The sequence below is a fragment of the Phacochoerus africanus genome, chromosome 1 (assembly GCF_016906955.1).
Source record: "Phacochoerus africanus isolate WHEZ1 chromosome 1, ROS_Pafr_v1, whole genome shotgun sequence".
NCBI lineage: Eukaryota > Metazoa > Chordata > Mammalia > Artiodactyla > Suidae > Phacochoerus > Phacochoerus africanus.
The window spans coordinates 186,670,596-186,693,018 of record NC_062544.1 but is presented as its reverse complement, the minus strand read 5'-3'; the positions used below and the strand labels follow the sequence as shown (position 1 = coordinate 186,693,018).

General features: G+C 36.5%; 1 protein-coding gene across 1 annotated transcript in view; it reads left to right on the top strand.

Annotated features, from left to right (window-relative positions):
• The first annotated feature begins 2,229 nt into the window (after nt 1-2,229).
• SERPINI2 (serpin family I member 2) overlaps nt 2,230-22,423 on the top strand; it is a 32,628-nt gene continuing 12,434 nt past the window's right edge. Inside the window, exons 1-4 of the mRNA XM_047755158.1 lie at nt 2,230-3,048; nt 8,643-8,873; nt 10,307-10,501; nt 10,639-10,831. Of these exons, the coding sequence (XP_047611114.1) occupies nt 2,802-3,048; nt 8,643-8,873; nt 10,307-10,501; nt 10,639-10,831 (866 nt within the window). The 5' untranslated portion in view covers nt 2,230-2,801. The remainder of the gene's footprint in view (nt 3,049-8,642; nt 8,874-10,306; nt 10,502-10,638; nt 10,832-22,423) is intronic.

Sequence of the window (22,423 nt, the reverse complement as noted above, 5' to 3'; positions counted from 1 at the left end):
AAAAATGAAATAATGGATGAAATAAAAATATGAACTTAATGATTTTTTAAAAATTGTGTGGTTTTCTCCCTCAGTTCCTCCATATTTCATAATTGATCATTAACCTGGTTATGTTAGCCCTTTTATACAAATGTCGTGAACACCTGCTTTGGTTTTAGAGGAATTAATCAAGCAATATTCAAGATAAAGAGAGTTGGCCTTGACAGATCATGTGTTCCATGTACTAGGGTTTCTCAGCAGGTATATTTTAGTTGTAACATTACAGTGAATAACCCGAAGCCAATTTTGAGTAAGTATCTTAAAATTAAATACCTTTTGATTGAAGTATATATGCAATAACATTGACCATGAGTATTTAATAGAGTAGAGAAATGGCATTTCAATTCACTTTGTTGCAGGTATTATTTAAATGTATCAAATTAACAAATTACTTTTATTTTCCTTAAAAGACATAACTGAATTTGAAGGTCAAATTCTTATAGGTCTATTCATCAGGTTGCTTAGTTCACCAGTACTTTGTGCTTCCTGATGAGACACAATCCAAAACCCAATGATGTAAGTGAATTTTTAAAATGATTTTTTTTGCATGGTATTGTAGCTCATTAAGTGCCTAAAATTTTTCTGGTAGAAATGGGTGCTCAAGGAATAAACATTTTAATTATTAAGCTTGTTAATAATAACAACGGGGCAACTTCCAGATGCTTCTGCAGGGGAAAAATTACTTCCTTCATAATACTGTTTATTATTGTAATATAAACCAAGTATATAAAAATGTGGCTAACGAATTTAGCTTGATGGCTTGAAAGGACTAATAACATTTTGGCTACTTACATATCTACAGATTGATATTTTGGTCAGAAGTCTTCTGAGATATTGAATGTATTAGAAAATGATACACAGACATTTTCTTTGCATCTTAAAAATCTCTTACCCTCTGGCTTTTACTGTTGTTGCCCTACCACTCACAACCTTATGTACTAATTTAATCCTCAATATAACCTTTGCTTGATAGCATATATTTATATTTTTGGCTTACTAACACATTATTTTATACCAATTGCTTTGGATTGCATTTTGAGGGGGTTTTCCCTTTATAAATTGTATATCTAAACACATAGAATTTAACTACACATATTAGGAAAGAACTGGATATATAGATAATGACTCTATAGCTTAGTTTTGGAAAAAATTGACTATTAGTAATCTTTGTGTATAATAGTAATTCTCAGTAGTTCTTAACCACTTAAAGGATCATGGAAACCTTCTACAAAACTCACTAGAAACATAGATCATAATTTCTTTAAGCCTAGCAAAGCATTATTCCAGAGGTTTTCATTTTTACTTCCAATAGACACTTACTTCCTAGTAAGCTGTTAAACCAGGAGTTATTGAAAGTGATTAAATGTATTATTTGCGAAATAAAAATTAATGTAACTAACATTTGAAATATTTTTAAAATTCACTTACATTTATTCATTTAAAATACTTAAAATTTAAAATACCTCTTCAGAGTTCCCTGATGGCTAAGCAGGTTGAGGATCTGGCATTGTCACTGCTGTGGCTCAAGTCATTGCTGTGGCACAGTTTCAGTCCTTTGTCTGGGAACTTCCACCTACTTTGGGTGAGACAATAAAATAAAATAAAATAAAATAAAATAAAATAAAATAAAATAAAATAAAATACTTCAAGGTCAGTATTATACCAAGTCAGCAGTAATATTGCAAAACTCATTCTGCTCCAGATATAATGAGATGGTTAAATTTCCTGCAGTTTTATTGGAGAACATTTTAATAGGGTGTCATTAGAGCTGTGAATTGGTTACACTTTTCAATTTCAGCTTTCTTATGTTTGTTAGTTTGTTGAATTATTCTTTGATTTTTTTTTTTTTTAACACTTTCTGGAGTTCCCGTCGTGGCTCAGTGGTTAACGAACCGGGCTAGCAACCATGAGGACGCAGGTTCGATCCCTGGCATCACTCAGTGGGTTAAGGATCCTGCGTTGCTGTGGCTGTGGCGTAGGCCGGCAGCTACAGCTCCCATTAGACCCCTAGCCTGGGAACCTCCATATGCCACGGATGTGGCCCTGAAAAGACAAAAGACAAAAAAAAATTGCTTTCTTCTTTTGTTGTTATTGTACTGTTTATATTTGATTATAATTTTGTTTCTTTATACTTTTTTTTTTCTGAGTTTGTTTCTCTCCCTTTGGAAAATACAAGGTGGGTTTGGGGTTATTTCACCTTATAGAAGTGGGATTCCATGAAGTGTGAGACTCGTTGCTGGAAGAAGTTAGCCAGATTACTCCATTGATTAGAATGCTTTAACTTCCTAATTATAGGTCCCCAAACACGCTGGAGTGTGTTAATTTTTTTATTCCATTTCTCCTTTTGTTCTTAGACCTGTGTTAGAGTCGTCTGGACATAAGTTTCCCTTGATATCAGAGTTACAAGCATCCCATTTAAAACCATGGGAAAAGATAGGAAAAAGTATCTTAAAGTATTCAGAGAGAGAGTATTGCTATTGGTAATGTCCCAGAATTATAATTTCTCTTTTAATTAAAAAAACTGCAATATATGCTATACTGTTTCCTGAATGAATATGAAAAATACCGTCAGCATATGCCCCGTGTCTCCTAATAGATGGTGCTCTGTCTGAAAACGGACATTCAAATCTTCTTGTGGTAGTTTGTTCTAACAAGACAGAAAGTTCTAATAGGTAGAAATCTTTCTGTTGAGCTTACTATGGTAAGCTCTAATTATTTTGAAAACTAATAAATTTTGAATTCAACAATGCACAGAGCTCAAAATGGATAGGCTCGTGTTGTGGACTCTACTACTGACTTTTTCTGGAAGTCAAGCCTCAAGACCCTGGGCTCAAAGAAATACCGAATTTGCAATGGATCTTTATCAAGCTACTTGTTTATCTCATAAGAACAACATCATAATTTCCCCTCTTGGAACAACTTTGGCCCTTGGAATGATACATCTGGGAGCAAAAGGAAAAGCACAACAGCAGATAAGACAAACTTTAAAATTTCAGGAAACCGCAACTGGTGAGATTCTTACATATGATTATTTATACTGGATAAAATATCACCAAATTTATTTTTAGGCTGTTAGAGAAGCTCAGGGTCATAAAACTTTAATAAATTTTAAATATTGTATAAAGTTATCATAATTATAAATGCAAATAATTGTCAATGTAAACAGTTACTTCTTAATGAAAATATTTATCAAAATAATTTATTAAGAAATTAATTCTATACACATAGTTGAGATTATGTTGTGTATACACGTGTGTGTGCATACATAGATATACACCCATATATATGTATACACCTATTTTCCCACTAGCACTTACTATGTCCTGATCATTTTTTCATATCATGAAACTACTTTAGGATGTATTTTTAAATTGCTGCATCTGATTGCCTCTGATGGGAATACTATTATGTACTTTCTTACCCCTTCTTCATTAAGTAGTTTCCAATACTTCTCTTATAAAAGTGCTTCAGTGAGTACATTCTCCCAGAAATCTTTGTGTGCTTCTCTCATTATTTTGTAAGCTTTTAAAAATTAGTTTTCTATTGAAAATTTAGTTTTTTCACTTAAATGAGATCAAGAGAAAGAATTCATTCAATCATTTTAAAAGCTTATTTGATTAATAGTTTTTAAGGACAATTTGAAAAAAAAAGAAGCATTTACATAACCCATCAGAGGTCCTTTTGTGTGTGGGTGGTTTTTTTCTAGTCTCCCAAAGGCCTGAGATACTGTGTAGATGCTTTAATGCTGGTAACCCATTTGAAGGGATAGTTGTCCATCTCACTGGCTGTCCTATGCTCCCAATTAACATAATGATTTGAATTTTAAACTTTTACATCAGTCAGATACCATGTCTTAAACCTCAGAGGCGACATCCAGATTTTTGATTTGGGCATTTAGTCACTATAGCTAATTTCAGTGTAGTTATATATAGGAATTTTTTTTTTCTGAATAAACTATTGACAAGTTTTATTTGTTTCATTTTAAATACAGGCAATTTATGTAGAAAAGAAGTTGGTGATAGTGAAGCTAATTGCAAGAATTTTCCTTTGTGAATTATGTAAAAGGAAGTCACTGGTTCTAGATCTAGTCTTTTCTTTTTTTCTCCCTAAGGCCACATCAGCAACATATGGAAGTTCCCAGGCTAGGGGCTGTCAGAGCTACAGCTGCCAGCCTACACTACAGCCACAGCAAATCAGGATCTGAGCCATGTCTGTGATCTACACCACAGCTCATGGCAATGCCGGATCCCCAACCACTGAATGAGGCCAGGGATCGAAACCGCATCCTTATGGATACTAGTTGGATTCATTTCCACTCTGCCACCAGGGGAACTCCCAGATCTAGTATTGATTGTCTGTATTAATTTCAGCAAGTCCCACTCCATGGTCCCAGAAACATTTATATCATATGATACTGCTTTGAAAAAATACTAGAACATTTACGAAGATATGTAAAGTTGATTCCATGATAAGCTAGCAAAGCTAGAGCCTCCAAAATTTAAATTACTTTAAATGAATCCATCTTACAGAGAAACACAGGGGTCTTAACCACTCTGGATTATGAACAAATAATGATTATAGTAATAATGATGGCACTATCAAACATATATATACTGTACCAGTCACTGTTTTATGTGCTTGGTATACGTTGTCTTATTTAATCTTCACAATTACTCTGTGAGGCGGACATAACCCTGCTATACAGATGAGGATACTGAGACAATGAAAGGTTAAATAACTTTCCCGGAACTAATTCCAAACATGATTCACTGAGGGTTGTAGCTCATAAGAGCAATAATGAACATTTTTATATTTTCTTTGGAAGAATATCTATGGACAATTAAACATTAACATTTTAACGCATGTAACAAAATCTACCAAGCTTACTTTATCTATTATGCTTTGTTAAAGGAGAGAGAAGAGGACACAGATAGAGAATAAAAGCAAAAAGAAAAGAAAGGCCAGCCAAAAAAGGGAGACAATATAAAAACTAAACTCTGGAAAATGAAAAGAAAATTAAAGGAGAAATTAAGGAATAAAGGAAAAGGAAACACATTATTAAGAAAGGGAACAGTGAACAAGACGAAAAAGATGAAAAGAAAGAAAAAATGGTGTTAAAGGATAGGAAAAAGGGTGAGACTGGTCAGAAGGCAGTGCCTGGTAGAGCCATATTGGAACCCAAGGGAAAAAAAAGTCACTATTGATGATCCTGCCTTTTAAAATTTTTATATTTTATTCATCATGAATTTCTTTGTGTTAGTACTGATTTAAAATGCATCTTGCAAGGAGTTCCTGTTCTAGCTTACTGGGTTAAGAACCTGACATAGTGTCCATGAGGTTGCGGGTTCAATCCCTGGCCTTGCTCAGTGGGTTAAAGATCCGGCCTTGCCGTGAGCTCAGATCTGGCATTGCTGTGGCTGGGCCATAGGCCAGCGGCTGCAGCTCCGATTTGACCCCAGCCTGGGAACTTCCATATGCCTCAGGTGCAGCCCTAAGAAGATATATATATATATATCTTGCAGTAAATTATTTATCTTGATTACTGAATTTGTTGGCATTTCCATAGATTTTTATGCCAAAATGACTGTTTCTTCAACCCATTTTGGTCCTGGCCCTGCCTTCAGTTCCCTCTGATTGTCAAAAGGTGCCATCTGTTGAGTCAGGCTATATTTTACTTTTCCTGCTACCAACCTGTTTCACATTAAAGCTGATTATTCTACAGATGGGCATCGAGTTCCTGGCATCCTACCTCCCCTGAGTCTCTCAGTGCTCCTGGATATCCTTCTTTGCCCATTGCCGAAACATCTGCTCAAAATGTACCTTCTCTATTTACTGAGCATCTGATAATACTAATACTTCATTTTGCTTTGCCTCTAGTAATGCTGCTTATTAATCAAAGAGTACCTTAAAACTGCTTCTTTATTCCAAGAGGGTTATGGAAGGAGAACTAGGCATGAACTCTTGTCTCAGTTCTGCATCCAAATGACCTTGTGATTGGGCACCTTGCAAGTTGTCTTGTTTCTGTGGATTTTAGATTCCTCGCAATGAAAAGAAGAATTTGGGTTAGATGATTTCTATGGACCTTTTGGCTAAAATAATCTATAATCTTTTGACTGCCTTTGTTTTCATCTTTGGATCTTTCACGTTGTACACACAATTGGCTTTTGGGCTTGTAACAGCAGGAAAAGTAAACATGTACTGAATTTTAGAACATTTTCTGGAGGTCTGGTATAATCAAACCAAAAATCACATTCACTTCATGACCTGTAGGTTTACCATGGCTCTGTTTTAGAAGAATAAATAAACTTATTCTCATTGCTTTTTAGGAGCCATGGATACATACTCTTTTTTGTTTTTTATTCAGTTTTTTTTGGCTCCACCTGTAGCATATAGAAGTTCCCGGGCCAGGGATCGAACCTGCGCCATCGCAGTGTAGTGTCAACACTGGATCCTTAACCTGCTGCACCACAGAAGAACTCCATGGATATGTGTTCTTTTTGATCTGTGCTAAAAGAAGTTATTAATCTATAAATTAAATCAAAATTATAAGGCAGAGAACTTTATATTCTCCAAACTTGTGCTGTTGGTGACAACTTTTTTCATTGACTTCTGAGTCCATTGATTTATCAAAGGGCAGCTGACTGTTTGTCACACAGTCTTAGACCTTAAGTACATGACATATATTTGCTCTGATAAATGAGTTAGAATTTTTTCTCCCTCTCTCTTTCTTCTCCCATTCCTTTAAAGATGTTCATAAATTACAAAGTCTTGAAAATTGGTTTAAAGTCCTGCTACTTTATTTCTGACTTTTAGCTAATTCTTTTGAAGATGCTCTCATGCCTTCCTTCAAAAATCCTCCCTTGGATTTCCCGTCGTGGTGCAGCAGAAACGAATCAGATTAGGAATCTTGAGGTTTCAGGTTTGATCCTTGGCCTTGCTCAGTGGGTTAAGGATATGGCATTGCATTGAGCTGTGGTGTAGGTCGCAGACATGGCTCGGATCCTGTGTTGCTGTGGCTGTGGTGTAGGCCAGCAGCTGTAGCTCCGATTAGACCCCTAGCCTGGGAACCTCCGTATCCCATGGGCATCATCCTAAGAAGCAAAAAAAAAAAAAAAAAAAAAGAAATGATTGCATCTAAAATTGTTCTATAAACAAATAAAATAGATTAATGTTATTCCAGGGTGAAGAATTACTGTAAAGAATTACTAATATTCTTCACATCCAATCATATGGAAGGATGTTTCTGTATCTAAAATTATGTCTGAGTCTATATCCCCATGAATGGGGAATCACGGAGCTTGAGGTACAATGCAGTATACCTTCTGGGCCTCCTCTATGGTTGTGTAGGTACTTGGCATAAGAACACCAGGACAAGGAAGCAAGCAGGGACCGAAGTTATGAGTTGGACAAGTTATGAGACAATGGGGCTGCATTTCCCTGCCCTGCCGGTGAGGGCATGAGTTCATATTTGAACAAAGAAGCCCCATGGGCTGCTAGCTCTCTGATAAAATGTTTATACACACAGACATTCACACCTTACTTCCAATAGACACCTCATAGCAAGTTCCTCTCAGTCTTTTTTTTAATTCAAAGGATATCTCCTAATGATGAACCATTTATGTTTTCTTTAAGAGAGATTAACTATATGTAGTAATCAACTTTTAAGTTTTGAAAGTGGTATTTTCAGTTTTCAACTCAAAATAAAACAAAGGCTCTGGGGAAAAAAAAAAAAAACCACACACACAAAAAAACCCCTTAGATTTAAAATACAGTTTCCAGAGTTAATAATTGAGTTTCAGAATTAAGCCAGAAGGGAGTGAAAATATAGGTAATTAATAGGAAGCTACTGTGTACAATTAGAGCTAGACTTCTCTCACAGCATATACACCTTCCTAAAAACTCTGTGGTCAGAATGACCCAACGGTAAGTAATAGGCCAGCAGTGATTCTCAGCTGATTCTGACAGACTCATTTGGCTAGTGGTTATAGCTGGGGTGGTTCAAGATTTTTATTGTTCACGTAGACAGCCAAAGTATATAGATTCATGAACCTGAAGAAATAGGCAATTCTGATTCTTACGCATCTCTAGAGATGATTATAGGGGTTACCTCATAAATTTCAAAACTCAGACGGGCACAGTTGCTCATAAGAGAGCAATTCTTTCTTAAGCTAAAATGAAAGCAGTGTTGAAAAGGATTGCTCATCAGTGTCTTAGCCCCCATCAGCATTCATTAGTATTCTTCTTTCATAAATATTGCATGTTATGCAAAGAATGGGATTCTAAAGATAATTTCCAATAACTAAGAATGAGCTAAATTTGACTATAAAGAGGAAGTTTCTTCAGCCTGTTTAAATGCATATTCTCGGTTTTGACAAGAATTTACATGGGCTTTTTTTCCTGTACGAAAGCTGATTTCTTTACAAAATGTATATTCCACAGAAGATAAATGCTTAAAATATTTATACTAACTTAGAAAGGATTATTAGTTATACCTAAGGGAGCAAAAAACTGGTGATATGAATCGGAGCGCTTAGAAGCAAAGCTGAGAAGCTGTTGTTTTTATGTTGTTCAATATGTCAGTATACATTATAATTATTTTTTAGGAGAAGAATTTTCTGTGCTGAAGTCATTTTTCTCTGCCATCTCAGAGAAAAAACAAGAATTTACATTCAGTCTTGCCAATGCCCTCTACCTTCAAGAAGGATTCACTGTGAAAGAACAGTATCTCCATGGCAACAAGGAATTTTTTCAGAGTGCCATAAAACTGGTGGATTTTCAGAACGCAAAGGCTTGTGCAGAGACAATAAGTACCTGGGTAGAAAGCAAAACAGATGGTAAAGTTTTCCATTTCCATAAAGTCATTATTTGCCATTGTATTCATGGTTTTTAATATCCTAAAGTAAAGCATGGTTGAATATTTTACTATTAAATTATGGCTCACAGGGATCAAATCTCTTATTTTGCTTCTCTGTTATTCAAATTTATACTAAATTGTAAAACTGAAAGAAATTGTGAGCTGCTTTGAAAAGTAAACAGATTCTTTTTTAAAAAAATTTTTTGAGATAAACACCGCTTTGTGGAATTCTTAATAAAAGAATTTTAATAATTTTTGTTCAAGCATAGGGCCTTTGAGTGTGGCAGCAGGAATAATATCTTTGGCCAGGTAAAACTTAGATCTGTCAATCTCAGATGGTTTCTTTCCTACATATGCTATAAATAATTAACACCTCTTGGTTGGAAGTGTTCATGTTTAATAATAAATACTGATAGTCCTATCATAAACTGGTAATCTAAACTTTAAATAAAAGGGAGCAAAAATTCCAAAGGGGCTGTGCAGTAACATAGTTAACAGAACATAAGTTTAGATTCATACAGATCTGAGTTCAAATCCTGACAAGATACAAACTATGCCCCATTCAAAATGAGGATACTATAAAAACCTTTCACGATTATTGGTAGGTTAAAAATAAGGTATATGAAGTGGCAAGCATATATCAGGTTCTCAATGAGCAGTAGTTGGTTCCTCTGTTCATTCATTCTGCTACAAAAAAACTGTGATGTGTAAGATGTGACTGTATTCTTCATGGGAAGTCTCCAGTGTGGGAGCATAAGTTGAAAATGTGAGATGGATGTTGTCTCCAGTGTTCACAGGAAAGTCCTATTAGTGAGATATGCAATGAGAACATCCCTAGACAGCTCCATGACATCTGATCATGCTATTGTCTCATAGCTTTCAAATCCTCACTGGATGTAGAAAGAAGAGGCTAGGTGTTTAGAAAAGGAAAGCCTTACTAGTAACTTCCTTCTTGTCCTTTCCCTGTGGTCCGTGGCTGCAGTTGCAAGAATAGAGATTTTGAGGGTAGCGTTAACTTATTAATTTTGATGGTCCTGCTGAATAACTTTGAAATAAAGTTTGAAAAATACTGATGAATATGCAAGAAAATATCTTCAGTTTTTGTTTTTTTCTGTCTGAAAAAAATTTGCACAGATAATCTTACTAAAGAGAGGCCATTACTAAGTCTGTCCAAATTTGTCTAAGATAACCCTTTACATTCTGGTTCCTAGTGGAATCCTGTTTGTACCTGTTCCTAAGTGAAATATTTAATAGAGATTCCCTTTACTCTCAAAATTGTCAAGTTTAGATGATAAAGCACCCTGTTTTTACTTGATCAGCAAAATACAATTTTTGTTTTAATTCTATTTAAAGCAGTTCCTTTGAACCACTGTTGCATATTTCTTCCTGCCTCTTCCTTCATCCCTTTCACAGGAAAAATTAAGGACATGTTTTCAGGGGAGGAATTTGGTCCTCTGACTCGGCTTGTCCTGGTGAACGCTATTTATTTCAAGGGGGATTGGAAACAGAGATTCAGAAAAGAGGACACACAGCTGATGAATTTCACTCAGAAGGATGGTGTGGCAGTTAAAGTCCCAATGATGAAGGCTCTTCTGAGAACAAAATATGGTAATATTTTGACATGGTAATATTACTGTAATCAATATGGTAATCTAACGGTAATATTAGAGTGTCAAAAAATGACACTCTAAATCATGGCTTTGGAAATTGTCAATTATATTAATATTTTATTTTCTCTGTCCCAGGTTATTTTTCTGAATCTTCCATGAACTGCCAGGTTTTGGAATTACCTTATAAAGGTGATGAGTTTAGTTTAATTATCATACTTCCTGCAGAAGATGTGAACATAGAAGAAATGGAAAAGCTAATTACTGCTCATCAAATTCTGCAGTGGATCTCTGAGATGCAAGAAGAGGAAGTGGAAATAAGCCTTCCTAGGTTGGTAGTGTCTTTTTTATCATTCTGGTTCATATGTTTTCACTTATGGAGGGATTTGAATAGCTGGCTGAGAGATAACAAATACTTGAAAAGTCTATTGACAACAACAACAACAACAACAACAAAACCCTACCACATTTGTAGGTGTTCTTCTACTTTATGCCTTTTTTCTTTGCTTTTTAGGGTCGCACCCATGGCATGTGGAGGTTCCCAGGATAGGGGTCTCATTGAAGCTACTGTTGCCGGCCACAGCCACAGCCACAGCCACACCAGATCCGAGCTGCATCTGGGACCTACACCACAGCTCAAGGCAATGCCTGATCCTTAACCAACTGAGAGAGGTCAGGGATCGAACCCAAAACCTCATGGTTCTTAGTCGGATTTGTTTCCACTGCGCCATGAGGGGAACTCCCCTCTGCTTTATGAATACAAAGGTAGGCAAAGCCTGCATTGCTTTGCCATGAGGAGGATGGAATTTAAATACTCAATATTCTCTGAAGGAGATGAAGAAATATAAGTCTCAAGATAGAATGCTGGGATTAAAGGAATTGTTATTCTTTTTATTAAACAAACTTATCTTTCTCCAAATTTTCTCTCCTGATCGGAATTTAAAATACTTATTTTCTACTATGTTCAAGGAAAATAAAACCCTTGAAGCACTTGCAAAACTATCCAATTAAAAGATATGTTAAATCATCTTTGACAGATGGTGCTCTAGCCATCTTTAAATTAAAAATGGAATCCTAAGGTCATTTTTTATTATTGGAGTACATATATATATGTATGTATGTTTTTAAGAATTTTATACAACTTTTCAAGGCTAGCTTCTATTTATAGTTGTTATAAAATATTGAGATCATTTTAGAGAGTGAATACAAAATGGAAATCACAAAGGAATATCTCAGGAAGCTATGATTATAAACACTAATTTCTTGATATCATGCTTCTGGGACACAAGAGAAACTTCAGAGAGTAAGAGATGCCCAGATAATTCGCATTCTACCTAAACTTTTAAAGAGAGACATATATCTAATAAATTATTTTCTGTTCCTTCATTTGTAAATTTTTCTTTAGATTCATTAAGGTCTGCATGGTCTGTACACCTCTCTTCCTGGCCCTTGGTCTCTTAAACCTCTTGGCTTTTCCCTTATTTTCCCCTCTTGGTGGGGATCTGTCAGTTATTTCAGTCGTACTCTCACCAAACATTTTAGATATTTGTGGCACCTTGTCTTTGTCCCTGTATAGTTTTCTCCCCAACCCTCCTCAGTCCCGAGTATACTCTGTCCTGAGTATACCTGCTCCCAGCTACTGATTTTGTTAAGTAAACCCCCTCAAAGCAGTCACTGTGGACTCCCAGGGCCTGGAGCCTAGCACTCCTTGCTTATCTGCAGAGAAGTTTCTCTTCTAACACCACACTAAACTTCACCTCTGCTCTCTGTGCACTGCCTCCTATTGACTTCTCTTACTCTCAGCCTATGTCTCCATACCCTGTTCCTTAAAAAAATATATATGTTTTCATGCAGACTCACCCTCTACCATTCACCTCAAAAATCATAAACATCTTTGCTAAATTTTTCTTCCTCTACCTTTTTTTCTTGGAGAAAGAGGTATCCTATGCTTTTCTCATCCAAATTCTGGGTTCTTGATCTAAATATTCTAAACCATCCCCCGTTTCTTTTTCTTTTTATAGCCACACCTGTGACATGTGGAAGTTCCTGGGCTAGGAGTCGAACGGGAGCTGCTGGATCCAAGCCACATCTGTGACCTACACTGCAGCTTGCGACAACACCACACTCTTAACCCACTGAACAAGGCCAGGAATTGAACCTGCAGGTTAACCGTCTGAGCCACAGTGGGAACCCCTTGAAAATCTTTCTTTCTTTAACTCCTATGGCATTACTTTTTTTTTTTTTTGTCTTTTTGCCTTTTCTTGAGCTGCTCCCGTGGCATATGGAGGTTCCCAGGCTAGGAATTTAATCGGAGCTGTAGCCGTCTGCCTATGCCAGAGCCACAGCAACGTGGGATCTGTGCACGTCTGCAACCCACATCACAGCTCACGACAACGCTGGATCCTTAACCCACTGAGCAAGGTCAGGGATTGAACTCGCAACCTCATAGTTCCCAGTCAGATTCGTTAACCACTGCGCCACGACGGGAACTCCCTATGGCATTACTTTCATTTATTTTTCTCTCTGTGAAATTTTCCTGCTCCCTATTTTTTTTCTTTCTGTCCTCAAATAATGTTTACCAGAATTTCATTTTCAGAAGTTTCCTCTTCTTACTCTCTTTTATTTCTTCCTTATTATTCATGTCTCAAATACCTGACTATTTCCCTCCAAACTCTCTTCCAATTCTCTACTGTCTGTATATCTCTACCTGGGTATTATTCAGACTTTTAAAGAGTATTCCAACTAACCACTGGGGATATAATCATGTCCATGGCAGATAGATTACCTATTAATAGTAGAAATAATAATTTCTGGAATTATTTATTTTCAAATTTACTTTCCATCTTTCTTTCTTTTCCCTTCGCAAAAATTAGTGTTTAAGGTCTCACACACACACCAGAAACCTGAGTTTGAGAACTGTCTGTTCTATGTACTAACAGTAGGATCTTAGGAGAGTCACTTGGTGTCCTCAGTTATGGTTTTCTTAGTATAAAAAGGGGATAATTATACCTGTAACCAAGGTGGCTCTGGTTTCCTCAGCCTAGGTAACAAATGCCTAGATAATAATGCATAATTCTCAAACTCAGTTGACCACAGAAAATACAGGTTTTTGCCAGAATTCCCTTCTCCAACAGTTTAGGAATTCCCATAGGAATGTTTCACAGTCCACAAATCTGTCTAGACTACTGCAGTCTGGGCAGCTTTTCCAAATGGCTTGGCCTTGTTATCAGCCTCTTCAGACTGTAGCCAGACTTCTCAAATAACTTTCCCCCTAGTGTGGACACAGATTTCTCTTTTCATTCCTTCAAGAACAACTGTTATGGGTTGGATTTTGTGCTCCCCAAGTTCATATGTTGAAATGCTGACTCCTACCTCAGAATAGGACCTAATGAGGAGATAGAGTCTTTATAGAGGTAGTCAGTTAACGTGAAATTATTAGGATGGGCCCTGATCCACTATGGCCGAAGTCTTTATGAAAAGGAGAAATCTTGATTCAAAGATACACAGAGAAGGAAGGTGATGTGAAGATACATAGGGAGACTACCACCTACAAGCCAAGGAGAGAGACCTGGAAGAGATCGCCCCCTCGTGGTTCTCCGAAAGAATCAATCCTGCAGGCACCTTGGCTTTGGACTTCTAACTCCAGAACTGTGAGATGATAAGGTTTCTGTTACCTAAGCTGCAAAGTTTGTAGTAATTTGTCAAGGTAGCCCCTGGCAAACTAACACAAGTAAGAACAATTTCAGTGTTTAACCAAACTTTACTGAAATCTTATAATAAAAAGGGCTTTCAAGGTACATAGTAATTTAAAACCAGGTTGCAGGGGTGAGTATTCCTGGAGTGGAGGCCACTGCACGTATCAGGGAGTCTTCTGTCCATTCCTATCCTTAGCCTGCCATTATCATGGTGCCTGGGCGCACTGTGCACAAGGGGGTCTTTCTCATCTCCATCTTACCCAGCATCCAGAGTCCTCCAGCTTTTCCCAGCATAAAAAGAAGGTAACCCAGATTTTCTCCCATCCCCTCTGAGGCCATTCCTAGTCACGATAAGACTCTATAGCAGGAGATTTCAACTCTCAGTAAAAACAACATTTTTGTTTCAGGTAGAAAAGATTATACCCACATCATCTCAGACTTCTCCATCTCCATCCTATGGGTTCTACTGGCATTAAAAATCAGCCTACTATGTAAGGATAACCTGACCCCCTTGCTGTACAGTGGGAAAATAAAAAAAATTATAAAAAAAAATCAGCTTACTGTGTTGCATTTTGCAAACAAATGAAACATTTGCCTTAAAAGGTGAATCGGAACCTTCAGTTATATGGAAACTGAAACATTAAGTGGCAGTTGTATCCCCTTTTCCAAACAAATTCCAGCCACCAAAGTTTTTTTTTTTTTAATTTGGTAATAACTTCAACTATAGTACCTCATTACACACTTCAAGTCATAGCACAAAGTAGAAGATGCTAAATAAATGTTGTTGTTGTTGTTGTTAGGAAGATCACTGCTCAGCCAGTACCAAACTGGAAAGACTTCTCAACTTCCCTCCCTCTTACCCCCTCAGTCAGGTCCTTGTCCATGGTATCCGACCAGTACCTTCTCATTCATTCTTCAAGGTCTCCTTAAAATGAGCTCTTAGATGTAGATTTCCCCAACATGCTCTCCTAGAATCAACCATTCCTTATCTTTATTTCTAGAACACCTTATGCAGATTTACATCATAGCACTTATTACACTGTATTTTCATTTCTTATTCACATTCTTGTCTATCCTATTAGAAAAGGGGCTTATAACCCATTTATTTCCTAGACCCTAGCACATTCCATGGTACATAGTATATTCAAAATAAATATTGGTGAGTTTAATTACATGAAAATGTTCAAAGAAAGAGATTCTATATTATTTTCCTTTATCTGATTTTAAGCATCTCAAACACTGGGATTCAATTTTCTAGTCACTCTTGAATTCATTCCCTGTGAGGATCCTGATAAAGCCACCTCTCCCTCCCACACAGGCAGCATAGTGAAAGACAGGACATCAGTCATTTTCTTGGAAACTTCTCTCCCAAGAAATAAAAATGAGATTTTTAAAATTCACAGGGCTGAAAATTTTGTCATCAATTATTGAATCACATTAATACAACATTACATTTAAAATGTATTCAGTTTTCACTAAAAGGATGAGTCTTCTGATTTCTTAAAGGAATAATTTGCTTATGTGTTAAATTCATGAATAATTTTAGACCATTAGGACATATTTATTGAATTAAGTTTCCTGAGCACTCAGAACATGGATTGAAAGTTCTGAAATATATTTTCCCCAAAATAAACAACTTCCATACAACTGAAAAATACCTATTTAAAATCTGTGTTCAGTACAGAAGAGGGAAAGTTGTACAGATTCAATAAATATTTTTGGGTGAATTGACAATTTTATATTCATGCTGTGGTTCTTATATCTGAATGAATGAATTATGGCTTCAAACTGATAACTAAAGAATTTTGTAAAACTGGAACTGTTTTAATCACCTATATTAGTTTCCCAGAGCTATTTTAACAAATTGTTACAAACTACATGGCTTAAAAAAAACAGAAATTCATTCTTTCACAGTTCTGTGTGCTAGAAGTATCAGCAAAAATATGCTTTCTCTGAGACTCTGTGTAGAATCTTTTCTTGCCTCTGCCTTGCTTCAAATGGTGGTTCATAATCCTTGGCATCCCCCTGTTTGTGGATCTCTGTCTCTGAACTTTGACTCACATGGCCACCTCTCTTCACCTGGCATCCTCTTTTCTTACAAGGACATCAGTTATACTGGATTAAGGGCTGGCTGTACTCTAGGATGACCTTGTTGATCTGAATCAAATAGACTATTAGATGTTTCTCTAGCAAAGATGGGTTTATTTGGGTTCAAAAGAGAATTGCAACTTGGGGTTTGTAACCATGGCAAGCCACATGCAAGCCTCCAATGGCAAAGTAAAGAGAATGCTTTTTTAGAGGAGAATAGGAAGTTGGGAGAGCTATAGTAAACAGAGTCCATGGCTTTTCATTGGCTGATTCCTTGCCAGGAAGGAAGAGGAGTTTTTCTTGTTCCTGTTGGGCTCTGCTATCATTGTCCTCGCAGAGCATGTAAGCTCCCCTTTCTGGTCTCCCAACTCTATCTAATTGAGATTTTTGTTTATTAAATTATTTATACACTCAACCTAATTAATTACATCTGCAGTGATCCCATTTCCAAATAAGGTCGCATTATAAACTGCTGGGGTGTTAGGGTTTTGACATTTAAATTGTGGGGGGAGGGACACAGTTCAACTCATAATACCAACTATAAAATTTTGTCATTGTAAATATAATAAATAAAAGCCTCTTTGGTAGCAAAATTCAGTAATGCCAAGAAAAGAAAAATTAATCATAAAATCCTTGTATATAAGCAATAGTAGGAAAGACTGTATGAGTGACCAGATTATATTTACTGTTATAAACAATTTAGAAATGCTTCTCCCTCCCCTCTTTGATGCATGGCTGGTTTAGAATCAAGGCCAATAAGATATAGTCAAAAAAAAAAAGAGAGAGAAAAAGATATAGTCTAAGACTATTAGGGTGCTTTCTAGTATTTACTATGTGTAGCATATTAGATACCTAAATTTGGACATTATTCTGCAGTTGAATAACAGCTAAAATAATCATGTTACTTTCTCTAAATTTAATATGGAATCCTAAAAACATCTTAGTGACAGGTCTCCTCAGACTTATGAGTCTAACACATCCTTACTATGTGTCAAATTCTTTTCTATATAAGAAATGGTTTGAGATTGCATTTTTACGATTATGTGCATGGGCAAAATTGAGCATTTGATACATGTAAATAAAATAGACAAAAATTTCATCTATATAATACTATAACTTTATAAAACATCTAATATTTACATTCTAATACTAAATGTTGTAGTTCTATAGTCTGACTTGGTTATATCTTGCATTCCACAGATGCATTCAAACTGTGTCGTTCAAAAAGTAAATTTACTGACATTCAATTAAGTGTTGGAGAAAGGATTAGTTCTCATTTCCATTGGCTCACAACTTTATGATCTTATTAGTCTACTACTTATTAGAAAATGTATTTCTTGTGCAAAAGCAGAGACTTTTTGAGACCCCACTCCAGACAGGGGACTGGGCCAGATGCAGTGATAGGCAGGATTCCTATTGATAAGATGGTTACCACTTAGTTGGAGTGGTTCAAGAACGATTTCTACAGGAAGTTTACTAACAAGATACAGTAAATACTGAAAGAGTTGTGCAACAACTAAGCACTGGGAGGTTTATGAAAAAAGAGGAGAGAAAATGGAGAGAGAGCACCAGAGACTGGAATTATAAACAAAGGCTTCATAGAAGAGGAAGGATTCAAACTAGGCTTTAAAGGAATCAAGGGGGAAGTGTCCCATACGCAGTGGGGAATTATTGTAAATTTCCAAGTGTGGTGGTGGAATGATAAAGGGAGTGTTTTAAGGAGATATGTTTGATAGCACAGTGCCTCTGTTCGCAATGGGTAACTTGTCTGAACTTCCTCTCCATTCTCCCTCAACTTGCTTTTTTTTGGATAACTTCTATTGGTCCTTAAAACCAAGTTTGTGTTTTAGAAAGCTTTTCTGACCCCCCTTTGCAAGATCCCACAGCATCTTCTTTTCTCTCTGCTAGGAAAAGTTCTTCTAGTATTTTGTGTTTACTTCTGTATGGAAGTTATATTAAAACTATTTGTTTGTCTTCCCTATGGGACTATAAACTTCTTGAGGTCAGGAGCTACGCATATTTCCTTTCTATGACCCCATCCCAATATGTGCATCTAAAAAATAGTAGCCTCTCAGTTAATGTTTGTTGCTTAAATCTGAATAGTAGTGATGTTTAGATGTGTTAAAGAGGTAAAGACTGAAAACATAAGAAACCACTGCAACAATCTGAGTCCTAAGTAATGAGTGCTGAAAGGAGCAGCTTCACTAGGAATAGTAAGTAGCAGGTGAAGTAGAAAGGCATTAACTGGAGAACATGACTAATTAGATATGGGTTAAGAAGGAATAGATTGTTCTGAGGCTCTAAGTCTGACTTTCTAGAAAAATGAGAACACTTTGATTTTTTCTTCTCTTGTAGCATTCCTTAACTGAGCACTGTGAACTTCTGGAGAGGTCCTGGCTAGACCTCAAAGTCCTTGAAACCCTTGAAATTATTAGCAAGTTTATGAGTGTACAGTCATAGGTATTTTCCTTGGGAGGAGCTTTGTTGTTGTCATCAAAGTTTTGGCAGTGTGGGTGTCTGAGCTTGTTAAATACTATACTTTTTTTAAAATTAGTATGTACACTAATAACTATGCAAGAGTCATAATCCTTCTAAGAGGTATCATCCTTTAAAATATTGACTGATGTGACCTCTCGCAGCATCTTTTATCAATTGTCCAAACCAGATTATGAAAATAGAACATGATATTGAAAAGCAGGAGCTTTGCCCCTTTTTTACTCTATAACTTTGATTACCTTGCCTAAGATTTTTTTCTTTAAATTGTTAAATGGGATAGTGATAACACATAGCTCTTATGGTTGTTCTGAGGAGTATTGTGAGAAGCATTTGTTAAATTTTTAGTACTCAGTATTATCTCATTATTATTTTTATTATTATTCTCATTCAACTTTAAAATTTCTTGAGAATCCATTACAGTGCCAACACCATCCTGGAGGCTTCCTCTCTGTGCCATATCTCATTGAATCCCCATCATAAATTTGATAGAGATCTATTTTTACACTCAGGTTACAGTTGAGGTGCTGACAGGTAAATACCTTGTCTGTGGTCATACAGACTAGCAAATGGCAGAGTCAAAACTGCAGGAGTCAGAAAACTATTGTGTAAAATGGAGTAATCACAGAGCAAATGTCAGTGATCAGCTGAGCAGCGAGGTAAGAGGCATGAAGCAGCAGTGCCAAGGAGACATTCTGAAAGAGATAACACTTTCTATAGGACGTGAGGTGCCGTATTTTTGCTGGACTAGAAATCCATTCCAGCCTTGGCCAGCTTTGGATCTCTAAGTGGGTGAAAGTGAACTGTATAGGATGAGGGGAAGTGACTCAGGGAAAATGAGGCTGGGTGTGAGAATGGATTAGTCATGACCAGCTATAGTAGTTAGTGATTACAACTGTTCATTTACTTTAACCTCTTGAACACTGATATAAGATGGTATCCAAGTTTACATTAAACATTGTCCAGATACATTTCCTGTGTGACACAAAGCATTTTAAATTCAGCCCTTGAGGCCAATAGAATATCACAAACACAGGCCCACATGCGCACACGCATGCACACATGTGCACACACGTGCACAAGCAAAAGTGACCAGAATGTTACTATATACTCATGCAGTAGTCCGAGTCCACCAACGTCAAAGATTATGTTGTATTTTTATTCCTATGGGCAGCCCTGAGACTTGGTTTGGTTGTTTCTAAACCTGAACCTTCCTAAGATGACTCAAGCCCACTGTATCAAAACTGGGAGTCCGCATAATAAGGATAGAGACCTCACTGGAGACCCATCCAAGACATTTTGTTATTAAACAAGAGTCCTGGGTATAAAGGAGAAGAAAGGGACCACACCAATCCACAGTAAGGCCTGAAGACCAGGAGTGGATTCAGCTTCAAAGAGAAATTCTAAGTTCTTTCTTTTTCTGCAGGTTTAACTCGTGTGAGATCATTTTAAGCACAATGGTTGCAGATGGCAGTAGATTGCTGCCTTTTAAGGAGATGGTTTAATATTTACATAGCCTAGAACATTCATTTCATGATTATTTAGTTGTTAATTGCCTATCCAGTCTTTTTGATGCTCACTCTTTTACTTTTAGCTGTATTCTTTTGGCAATTTTAGAGGATCAAGGGAAAGGGAAAGGAACCACATCTAGAACAAATATTAAGATACACAAAACTGAGAAGAAGTACACAATTAACACTCTGCATATATGTATTGATCAAGATTACAATTTGGGGCATTCCTGTTGTGGCTTAGCGGGTTAAGATCCCACCAAAGTGTCTGTGAGGGTCAGGTTTGATCCCTGTCCTCGCTCAGCAGGTTAAGGATCCAGCATTGCCATAAGCTAGAGCTTAGGTCACTGATGTGGCTTGGATCCAGTGTTGCCTTGGCTGTGGTGTAGGCTGGCAGCTGCAGCTCTAATTTGACCCCCAGCCTGGGGGTTCAAATGCCACAAGTGCCACCATAAAAAGAAAAAAAAAAGATTATGATTTAGAATTATATACATTTTTTATTTTTAAAATTTTTTTTTCTTATTTTTTTGGCTGTGTCCCAGGCCAGGGATCAAACCTGTGCCACAGCAGTGACCCAAGCCACAGCAGTGACAACGCTAGATCCATGCCCTCCTGGGCCACCAGGGAACTCCAAATTATATTTTGATTAAAGGAGGTAGAAGTTAACACATTAGCTTTGACTTGAAATAGATCGAATTTAATCCTAGCACTGTTAACTGTCTCCTATCTTGTCCTTGAGCCTGGAAATCAACCTCTTCAAAGCCTTCACTTTCTTACATGATAATGGGAATAAGAATGCTAACTTCCTAGGGTTTTTATGAAGATTAAAAACTGTAATCTCTATTAAATGCCCAAGACATGGATGTTCTACTTTGCACCTGGCTATTCATGGCTCCAATAATTATGGCTAATTAGAAATTGGCTGTAGATTATACTTTTACTAAATGGTTGAATGGGTTTCTATCGCTGTAGGTTTCATTGGGCTATATTATGAGCAAGACTGTTACTTAAATGACTCTCTGGTGATAATTAGGCCTTATTAAAGGTTGTAATAAGTCTTTCAGTATTCTTTTCATTATCCTCAAATCACTGGACTATTATCCTAAAAATAGCCAAATTATAGGTGAACTAGAACTTTTGTCCTCCACCTTTTAGAAGCCCATACTCCATTCAGCACAAAAAAACAAGTGTGGTAATGAAAACAGGAAAAAAAAGAACAACCCAAAAGCCTTAAAATAATCATGCTGCATATTATCTTTCTTAGCAGGCAGTTAAAATGAAGAAAACGATTGGCATAAAGCAAGTTATTTTCATTATCAGTAAGTTTTAATGCGCCTGTTGTGATTTCTGCCCGTTTCCAGTTAGCTAGGCTTCAGAATAAATTAACATTTTCCAAAAGTGCACAATATTTTACCAAGAAATAATTTAGGCCCAGTAAATTTTTTCCACAATATGTTCATTGTTTTGGAGAATTGTAATTAAAAAGCTTGTTCAGTATTTGGCAATTATAACAATGATCTAATCAGACTGATTGTCCACACTAATTTCTAGCCCCAGATGTGGGCCTACCTGTTAGCTAAGCAAGGATCTCATGCTTGAGCAATCAGGTCTGCATGCAAACCAGAGAGCACAGGGCAAAGGCCCACCTGGGCATGGATAGAGCTCTTTGGGCTGGAGCCGTCCTGGGATTTCTCTGAGGAAGAAGCGCAACAGCTCAATAGCACTCCCTGTAGAAGGACTTCCACTCTTTTATTCTTTCATAAAGAAAGTCTCTAACCTGGTTGTAAAATGTAAATGGATGCTTTTGGCATCCATAAAGTCAATAAGTACTAACTTTTTTATTTTATTTTATTTTATTTTATTTTATTTTATTTTATTTTATTTTATTTTATTTTATTTTATTTTATTTTAATGGAAAAGCAAAGGTCGGTGATTGCTGTGGACTTGGAATCACAGATGAGTGCCTTAGAAAACCTTTTTGAATCTGTGGTTAAGTCCCCACTTCAGGCAAGCTGAGGCTTGGAGACCTGCATAGAATCTAGCGTCCTAACTTAGGGCAATGACAAGTTTCGGCCAGCTTCTTTTTTTTTTTTTCCCCTCTTAAAATTTTATCTTTAGTGTATTTGAAAAAATTTA